Consider the following 10778-nt stretch of genomic DNA (forward strand, 5'->3'; position numbering starts at 1 on the left):
ACGTTGGGATAAAGCAGCTGAGCTTGTTGCAAACATGATTTGTGTTATTTTCAAAGCCTCAGATCAGAAATCCAGAACGGTTCTCCCCGATGTGCAGTTGTGTGGACAGTCGGCGTCCCCCTCCCTGACCCCCGCCTTCAGAACAAACCACATCCACGGAGAGTAAAGACGGGAGCAGACCGCCACTTGATGATGTTCAGATGGTTTTCTGATTCTTTTTTTTTTAACTAGTCACCTGAGGTTTTACTGTGAACGTCTGAACCATTCATTCAGGTTTCGACTTCTTCTGCTCTGAGCTCTGCTGCTGCTGCTGCTGCTGCTGCTGCTGTCATTAAAATCATATCATCAAATCCTACTGTCACTCCCAGGACCAACATTTGTCAAACACATTAATGAAGAAGAAGAAAATGAATTCTTTTCTCCCTTTGGGAACGTTGTGTACTTTAAATGGTTTTAGAGCAGTTTTATCAACTGTTGTTTTTCATTTGTTTGCTGAGGACAGTTTTTTAAAACATCAGTTTAAATCCATTAAACAGAAAGAAAGGTGTTTCTTTTTTTTCCAGAAACTAATTCTAATACAGTTTTGTACCTGTTTATCAGAAAGGTGTTTCTTTTTTTTCAGAAACTAATTCTAATACAGTTTTGTATCAGAAAATTTTAAATTTTAAATTTTGAAGCCAAACTTCAGTCACCTTTAACTCTTTTTTTTTTGCTGATTTTTGGCCAGAATCTGGCAACTTTTCCTAAACATTTGCAGGTATTCATTGGTCACCACCAGACGAACCCATCAGGACGACAGACCACACAGACAGACCTGCGTCTCCTTACCTTCTCTCCTGTTCAGTTTGGCGAACCCTGGAGCGTGGCTGCCGGACAGCTGGGACGAGCTCCTGAAGGACGACGGCGGCAGGTTGGACACCAGCGGGCTGTCACACACGTCTGTTGACCAATCAGAGAGGAGAAAAGTTAAACATCATCACGGTTCATTCATGACTCAGTTTAATCTCTGCTGTTTTATCTCCTCGGTCGTCATCGGACCTGCGCCCCTGTTGTGGGTTTCATGAGGAAAATGAAACCAAACGCTTTGAAGAACGAAAGAGCTTTCACCCTGATGGGACTGATGGAGTGGGCTGAGAGAAGTGGGCTCTTATCATTAGGCCGCACCGCGCTGGAGTCCCTCGGTTGAATCGAAAACGTCGCCTCTCTGCCTCGTTCTCTCAAATCTACGGCAAATCATGAATCATAAAAGCAACTGATGGAAACGTCCAGACTCTTCTCCAGGGTCGAGTGGGTCAGAGACACGAAGTGGAGCTCTTTAGGAAAACCCTGGTGAAGATACGGGGTGGATTACGCCGCCTGAGAGAGAAAAATTGAGCAATTGTTTAAAGTAAACGTGAGATAAAAGTCGATCAGGTCTGAATTATCGCAGGATTCCAGAGGCCAGACGGAGTCTTTAACTCTGAACCCGATCTCTGCAGATTCTACGCTTTATCCCCTGAACTTCTGAAAGGATTTGGTTAAGACGGAGCGTTGTTTGGCTTTAATCACATCACACAGAGACGCACTGATGTGAATGAAGGCAGCGGGAAAGTGTCGACTCACGATACGATGGAATACTATTTTTCATTTTGATTCAAATTGTCTCTTCTCTGCACGTTTCTCATTAAATTAGAGTAATTTGAGGATAAAAAAAAAAACTTCTTCAGAATTTTTCAGCCAATTCCTATTTTAGCACGTCGTCTTTGGTCAGAAAAATTATGATGAAGTTCTTTTTTTTTTTTTTTGACAAATTCTGACCAAATCAGAACTGTGTAAAATCCCATCACCAACTGAAATGTTCAGTGAACTGAACTCTCTTCAACATCAGAACACTCGCTCTCTCCGTTTGACAGACTTTAACGAAAGCTGTTCCGTGTCGTCGTGAACGACTCCTTCGTGGGTCCTTCCAGGAAATTGTCTTTCTTTCCCCGCTGAGACCGCTCTGATGACTGACCTTCATTACGGCCTACAACACTTAACGTGTCATCATCTGTAATGACGGCGAACTAAATGAGCAGCGAGCGCTGTAATAACGTCGAGCTTGATGAACGGAGGCTGTAACTCTGAGTAATTGAAGGCTGTGATCACGTCGCCCCCCCCCCCACACCCCCCACCCCGCTTTATGGTCTACAGGACCCCGTGTTATTGAATCATGGTATGTAAAGGTCAGTCATTAGGAGCTGGTTTAACTGGTCTCTCTGGTACTGGACCAGTGTGGAAGAAACGACTGAAGGAATTTGACTCTTGGATTTTCCTCAACCTTTTTACTTGTTTTGCAAAACTGTAAAAAAAAAAACAACACAGCAAACGGTGAGGAGGTGAGGAGGGGGAGAGGGGGGGTCAGAATAGGATTGATTTGTTTTGTGGAACTCGGCGGTCGGTGCTGTATAATTAAATACCAGACAGAACACACACACTGATTTGTGAACGTCAGCTCAGTAAATATTCACTGGGTTTGAACCAGCGCCGCCTGCAGCCGTTAATGGACCGCGGCCGAGACAACGGCCAATTACTGTGAATCACACACACGTCCAGCCCGACACCAGAGCTCGGCTTCGATTAGTCCGTCAACACCACTGGTCTACATCATCACAGGGTTCTCACACACAGATAACCTGACACTAACTGTTCTCTTGTGCTGCAGAGGCGTCGGCGTCAGCGTCAGCGTCAGGACTGGATCTGTGACCTCACTGTTCTGTCAGCTCTGGAACTCATTACCACTCTCAGTCTCTCAGTGTGTGTTTGATTAAAACATAAACAGATTTATCAGTAATCAGGTTAACTTCTACGATGTCAACATTCCATTGACAACTGGACGATCTGGTGACATCACAGTCTCAGACTCTGTTCCATCTGAACATCAGGTTAACACTGGAACATTCCCTCTCCCTCCTCCTCCTCCTCCTCTTTCTCCTCCTGCGGCTCAATAACATCATCACCCTAAATCCACCTGACTCAGATCAATAATGAACTGTCACTTGTCATCTTTTACAGCCAGCTGACAGTTTTGTCGCCTCACAGTGAAACACTGTCCTTTCTCTGGGTTTTTAAAGTTTATGGACGAAGGAGGACGAGGATGAAGCAGAGGCCAGATGATGCTGCTACTGTTACTGTTACTGCTGTTACTGCTGTTACTGCTGTTACTGCTGCTGCTGCTGTAACTGCTGCTGCTGTTACTGCTGTTACTGCTGCTGCTGCTGTAACTGCTGCTGCTGTTACTACTGCTGCTGCTGCTGTTACTGCTGTTACTGCTGTTACTGCTGTTACTGCTGTTACTGCTGTTACTGCTGCTGCTGTAACTGCTGCTGCTGTTACTACTGCTGCTGCATCCTGCGCTCCATGCTTCAGAGAAGCTACGCGTTCCCAGAGTTCATAGCTGGACTGGTCCAATTATCCCTTCAAACTGTGCTGGGCAGAACAATGAGGTTCCACAGCAGTAACATCATGCTGGAGCTACAACAACAACAACAACAACAACAACTACAACAACAACGTCCAGGTTACTGAACTGAACAACCATCACAGCGACCAGAGAGACGGAGCAGAGACCTGGACAAGGTGGAGCTGTCGTCCTCCAACAACCATGTGACTACACACTGAAATGATTGGATGGAGACGAGCCGCTAACAGTTTTACGTCGCTAACTGCTAATAAACACGGTGGTGTGCTGTGACTGGGTGAATATTTGACAGAGCACATCTGATTTAAACCGCTGAATAATTCAACAGGAGTCGGTATCAGTTGTACGGCCGCCTGTGGAACCGACTCGTTAATTGATTAATTGAGATGCAGCGCGGCGTTCGCTGCTCACTACTGCCCCCGGGGTGAGGACGCGGCTGCAGCCTCTCTTCTTCTGCTTCTCTCAGTTTAGTTCTGACACACGTTTGACGGCAGGAGATCTGAAAAGGACGCTGGGAACAACAGGCTGCAGTATACTGCAGTACACCCGAGTACACTGTGTACTGTGTACTCTCTGTACACTCTGAGTGGATGATTTTATACAGGGTTTTAGGTAGAGATTTAAACCAGCAGCTCTCAATTATATTACAACACTGGGAGTGCTGCTGATTAAAGATTTATGAAAACCTTTTTTCTCGCCAACATTTAATGGAAGAAGAAGAAAAAAAAGAAGAACAAATGACAAGAACAAGAAGAGACTATTTCAAACTTTTCGACACGTGATGCTGAAGCACCTGTGCAGCCACAGAGGCATTCTTTTTTTTTCAACCAGTCTCAGAAATGGCATTTTAGAAATCCGAGAAAAGCAATAAAGAGTCTTCTTGGTCCAGCCTACAGCAGCCGTGATGTTCAGTCTGTGATCAAAACTGCACCGAATCGTCATGACAGCTTTTAAAAAGTCTCTTTATCCTCAAACACCCGCAGTAAAGCGGCTCCGGGGGCGACGTGGAGGAAACAGCCCTTCACTGGGCTGCAGCCCACCACAGTCACTCGACATGATGATGCCTAAATTATGCAGATTTAAGGGGGAATGCTGCAGAACACATTATTTGTGCTAATGGCTTGAGGGAAGAGATTTGTATGATAAAATATCTTCTGATCCGGCAGCTGCGTTGAATGACTGAAATATATTTCCTCCTAATTGAAAATATCAACACATCCACGCAGAAAACAACAAAACAATTTGTTTCTGTCATCTGTCAGCAGAGAAATGAAATAAAAATGTTCGAATTAAAGGAGCAAAATGGTTTTCTTTTAAAAGCATCACATTTAAATAAATTCACTGCCGGAGAAAAAAAAAAACACCGTTTTATTTAAAAGACTCAGAACTGTTGCATTTATGAATTAAAAAACATCGGTTTCACTGTCTGTTTATCAGGAAATACGGATCAGGTTCTGGGTTTATAGACCTCCAGTTCATGGACCACTAAAGAGGGGCCTTGTAATTTTGACATTCCTGTATATGGCTATTTAAATATATCTGTCTATATAGATAAATATATATCTATATAGACTTGAGCGGTAGACTCAATACATTCCTGTATATTGCTATATAAATATATCTGTCTATATAGACTTGAGCGGTAGACTCAAGTGTCCTCTCTCTGGAGACATTAGTGACGGAGACCAAAACAAAACAGCCTCTTACTAAACAGCATTGACGTTGTGCAGCGAGGCCGTTGTTCTCCATCTTCATTTTGTTCTTTCTCACTCTCAGCTCAGCTCCTCAGGCCAGAAACACAACAAGTTCCTCATAAGAGGAGTTTCTGTTTTTTACCAAAAAAAAAAAAAACAGGAACTGACACTGAACCTTCAAATCTCCTGTCACAGTTTGATGCTTTTCTTCTCTGGGCATTTGATCCTAAAAAAAAAACTGGAGAAAATGACTTTCACTGTGGTTGAAAGTTCAAAACCGCCCTCCTCAGCCTCAGGGCCAGTGCTGGTTCTACTGATAGGGCAGGTCAGTAGGTGGCACTGTTCTGCACCACCATTACACACTGATGACCCCTGTTGGCCTCTCCAGTTATTGTTAAATATTTATCTTTCCTCCTGTTAAACGACTGGTCAAAACCCAAAAATGAACAGAAATCAAAACAGGAAAATCTGGAGGAGGCAAACCTCGGCTCTTCTCTAAGATTGCACCCAAACAACCTCCTGCTCAGGAGTGTAGCCTGTCTGTCATTGTACCCATAATGCACTGCTGCATCACCGTTCTGGAAAACCTTAACAACAGTCTGCAGGTAGTGTTTAAATGTTATTAAAACCACGTTCAGTCGTCTGTGACGAGCTGGAGCTGACCTTGGTGCTGATGTGACTTTGGCTGCTTTTTTCTCCTCCTCTCAGTGTTGTATGACAGTATGACTTCATGATAACTGGATATAATGCATGTGACAAAATTGTGAGCTGAATAGGTTTAGACAGAAACATGTTTGATTTTTATGAATTAGCAATTTATCCGACAAAACAAGGGATAAAACATAAATATCAGGTTGTGCCGATGGTCCAAACACTGAATTTCTGATTCTGATATCCACCGATACTGATATAGGCCTGGTGATATTTATTTATTTATCTGTACAAACCACAGGTCTGCAGCATCAGACTGTGGTCACGCAGCTCTGACTTCATGAAAAATGTACAGTAGGAGGCGACGATCAGCATCTGCAGATTGGAGGAGGCAGTTAAACAGTGAAGCAACTGCTGAGGACACACATTAGTGAAGTAGTTTGAAAAAGATTTTGGGAATTATCAGCGCTACAGTTCTTCAGTGAGCTGGAAAAACCTCCTGACTCCCACATCCCAGGATCAGTGTCGGTGCAGACACAGCTGCTGTGTCTTCATGTCCACCAAGTCTCAACTCCCACTGACGTCGAGCTGTTCAACAATTGTTTCACAAATATTTAAAACAAAAATTAAATTTGCTGGAAAAACAACCTGCAGAGAAAACTGAGCCGTGAGTTGAATCATCTGAACGACCACGACTGAATCATTATTTGTTTGTCAACTGGAGGCCCCGCCGAATAAACCAGGAGGTTGAATTTCTCCATTTCCTTTTCCGACAGCTGTTCTGTGCAGATAACGACGGTTATCGAGTCTCAGTCCAACAGAGTCTGTGTCCAACAGTCTCACCACGACCCACGGAGACGAGGAGGAAAAACGACGTGAACAGAGGACGGTTGATGTGACATGAAAAAATGTCTGGAAAAAAGTAAAGGCCAAGGTTGACCTTCGACCCTGACACTGATGGACCAGCTATGGACCACATACCAGTAGTTGAGTTACCAAGGATGTGATGGCTGAGGTCGTGGCTACTGGACTTTGTCTCCACTGTCAGATCGGCGACTGGACTTTGCCTCCACTGTCAGATCGGTGGATGTGACGACGTGGCGACTGGACTTTGTCTCCACTGTCAGATCGGTGGATGTGACGGTGAACCTGAGGTCAGGATCATCTCCACTGCTGCAGTGCTTTCTGGGATTTAAACTCCGCCCTTGGTCCATTTTTTTTTTCAACTTCTCTGAGCGTTAAACTTCAGATTTTTCTTTTCTCGTTCTAAAAGGCAGAAAGAAACTCTGCCATGAACGCTTCAGTGAGAAAAACAAAAAACAAATGCCACGCAGCCGTCTGAGTTGCCCCGGCAGCAGAGTTTCCCGCAGAGGTAAATAATTCTGTTTTTCCTCAGTACACCTTCCTGATGAACCAGAACCTGTTCCTGAGTAAATAAATCCAGATTTATGAGCGGCTGGTTCTGGCGGTTCTGTAACCTTGACTTCATTCCATCCCGTTCATGGCTCCCTCCTTCTGCCTGCAAACATTTCCATAAATGACATTAAAGAAGAAGGATGGAGGTGTTTTAGCCCCGGCTACTTCCTTTTTCTTCATCCACGCGTTGGCTGACTGTCGCCCCGTGATGAATCGTCTGAGGTTTTCTCCATATTCACAACCTGCTGGTTGATATTCATGGCTGTATGTTCTCCTCGGAGCAGGTGAGGAGTTCTACTCTGGACTCCGGTGTCGTCTACGTCTTCAACAGGTGATGACTGAGTGTCAGCGACTTTTTATTCTTTGGAGATGAGACCAGAAAGTTCCTCATGCGCTCTGAGATTTAATCAAGCGCCGCTGATGTTCCCCCAGGGTGCGCTCTGCTCAGATTACCACCTCCATTAGACCAACCTAAAATGAGTTGATAATAACATTGAGAATTTAGGATTTCAGCCTTCAGCTTCATGGAAACCCAGTGGGAAAACCCGGAGTCCGGACTGGCTGCCTCCTCCTCCTCCACCTCCTCCTCCTCCTCCTCCTCCTCCTCCTTGTTTCTGGGCGACAGAAATAAAAAGGAAACAAACGGAGAAACTTCCAGCTGACTTCACATCCGTCTTCCCTCCTGACTCCCTGACTGCTTTTTCCGAGCGGGGAGTCAGCGTGACTCAGGACAGGAAGTCCTTTCTGTCTCTCCACAGGCAGTAAACGAATTAAGGACTAATAACTGCCTAATAGGCTTAACCCCCCCCAATGCCCCCCCCTCCTGGGGGCCCACACCGAGACTCTGCTGACGGTGTCACCCAGCAGTGACAGCAGTGGAAATAAAAATTCAAATCAGCATCCACTCACGGTCAGAGTGTGGCGCTATTATGTGTCATTAGGCGAGGATTGAAGTCAGCTGACTGAGGGGGGGAGTAAGATCCTCAAAGAAGAAGAGCGAGAGCGAGAGAGATGGGGGAGGGTGCGGGGGGGCAGTGAAAACAAACGTCTCCATCTTCCCTCTGAAGTTGATGAGTGATGATGATTTTATCAAATCATTACAGGACCATCCTTGGACCACGAGCCACGTATTGACAGATACTTGACCCTGATTTTTTTTCTTATCTTCTGCTACAAACAGACACTAAGACTCAAGGACCAAAGCTCTGACATCAGAACAAAACAACACTTCCACTCCACAAACAGCAAACACATCTCCTTTATATATTTTAAAAAGAAAAAGAAGCCAAATCAGGATGAATCAATGTAAGCTGTCATTCCTGTATTTGACCACTAGGCTGCTGGAACACAGAGACAAAAACGAACAGTTTCAGTATTGATTCTGATCCAAATGATGGAATTATTCAAATGGAAAAATATCCAAAAGTGCAACTGTAAACACTGTGTGTATGTGTGTGTGTTTTTAAACGTGTCACACACACCGAGACACAGGGGCTGGGGTGGGGGGGGGGGGGGGGGGGGGGGGGGTGAGAGTGGTGTTCTTCTTCTCAGGCCTCAGCGTCTCCTACATTAGCTCAGACGTGACACCAATACAAACAGCAGCAGCTGGGCCTCATTAGAGGAACGGTGTGGGTCGCAGCCCATCAAACTCTGGACGGAGGAACGCCGTTAGTCGCAGGTTCTGCAGGTTCTGCAGGTTCTGCAGGTTCTGCAGGTTCTGTAGGTTTTGCAGGTTCTCCTGCTGCAGTTGCGACTTCTTTTCTAAAAGGAGCCGCTCGGCGGCGACAGCCTGACTCAACTTTCTCTCGTCTTCCTGTCAGACTCAGTGGTGGCGGTTAAAGCCTGACTACAAAAAAAAAAAGACAAAACAAAATAAAAAGACAAAGAAGCGACGGAGGAGAATTCATCCAGAGATCACAGCTTTGCCGCTACATCTGCCGCTACACTTCCTGAACTCCGCACATCCAGGGATAATGTGTTGTGTTCAGTCTGAGGCGGAGTGTGTGAGTGTGTGAGTGTGTGGGCACTTTTTCACCGCCGAGTGTGTCTGACGCGTTTGTGCGCTGCATCTGTGATGACAGACACGCGCTTTATTCCGAGCACAGCTCGCCCCGAAACAAGACGGAATTCTGGCTCTTTCTTCTTCTGCTGAAATTGATCCCTGTTTCTGCTCAGATGAATCCACTGCCTGAAAAACACATTTTACCAAGAATAAAATGAGGACTTGGCTTTTTTTTTTTTTGGCAGTGACATTTGAGTTTCTCTTCTTCTTTTTCGTCAGTCGGAGACGTTGTTCTCCACCTACAGCTCCACCCATCACGGGAACCAGACAAACATCGGTTCCAGTGAATTCCTACAGGAAGACGTTTGTCTTTCACAGGTCGTCAGACAGAGAGACGTCTGTTCTGCTTCGACACGACCACATTCATGAGGAGAAGAAGAATCACTGCACACAGAGACGTAAACAAAAAACACACCTGTCCTCAGGATCAGAGGTCAAAGGTCCTACAGCTCCTTCCCATGGTAACGAGTTACTTCCATAATGTAATAACCCATAACTAGGACTGTGAGTTGGCAACAATCTGTTGATACGATACGTCTCCACCCCTCCACCCCCCCCCCCCGCCCCCGTTTTGCTGCTGTTTTGACCACAGGTCCAGATCAAGTCAAGCTGTCGCCATAACAACGACTCTGCCGTTATCTGTCCACGTCCACCGTCAACTGCTTCAGAACACACAGAGTCCATCATGCTGTTAATATGAAAAGACCATTAGACTCACACTGGTCTGACAGACTGCTGGTTCAACTCCCACACTGCCTACGCTCTCCACACATCGACGCTCGCTCCTGCGGCTAACAAGTCACGGAGCGCCATCTGTGGCTATTAAAATATGCATTTGTACTCAGCTGTCGTTGTGTAGCAAATTTGCCCAAGGCGGGGGGCGGGGGCTGGTGGATGACAGGAGGAAGACGTGGAGCGAGACCCTGAAACCTGCAGCTGAGGTCACTCCACCGCCAAGTGATACAATGAAGCGACAAAATAAACAGAGAGGTGGGGGGGGGGAGGGTGAAACTAGAGGAAAACAAGGAGAACGTGGAGATAAAGAGTGAGGAGCAGAGCAGCAGCTCCTGATTCAGATACAGCAGGAGGGCAGAGGAGAAGGAAAGAAGTGAGGAGTGAAGATGAATCGGGGGTGAGGGCGGGGGGGGGTGTTGCATGGTCAGAAAGCTGCAGAAGTGAGTCAGAGAGAGGCAGAAGTAGGGGATACACAGCGGGTGGAGAAGACTTCAGTGGAAGAGCAAACTGATTGACATATTTGGAAGAAGCTGTTGGTTTATTTTCCTCAGGAAGGGCGAGAGAGGTGAGGTGAGGTGAGGGAGTGTGGCTCTGTACTGAGGCTTACATCACCCCTTCTTCTGCCTTCACCTTTACAGGTGCAGGAGAAACCATCCATCTCTGTCAAACAGCCCCCCCGCCCCCCCGCCATGTGAGCCGGACCATCAGAGCACGAGGATTTTTGAGCAAGTTGCTTATTTGACATTTTCAAAACCCAGAAAGAAAAGATCAGCGAGGAGTG

The 10778-nt window shown here is 46.0% G+C and overlaps 1 protein-coding gene across 1 annotated transcript in view; it reads right to left on the reverse strand.

The window, feature by feature from the left end:
- The window catches only part of LOC103396794 (contactin-associated protein-like 4), a 61767-nt gene that overhangs the window by 47820 nt on the left and 3169 nt on the right, over positions 1-10778 (reverse strand). Inside the window, 1 exon segment of the mRNA XM_008335018.3 lies at positions 829-939. Coding sequence (XP_008333240.1) covers positions 829-939 — 111 coding nt within the window.

The sequence above is a fragment of the Cynoglossus semilaevis genome, chromosome 20, assembly GCF_000523025.1.
Source record: "Cynoglossus semilaevis isolate Cse_v1.0 chromosome 20, Cse_v1.0, whole genome shotgun sequence".
Classification (NCBI taxonomy): Eukaryota; Metazoa; Chordata; class Actinopteri; order Pleuronectiformes; family Cynoglossidae; genus Cynoglossus; species Cynoglossus semilaevis.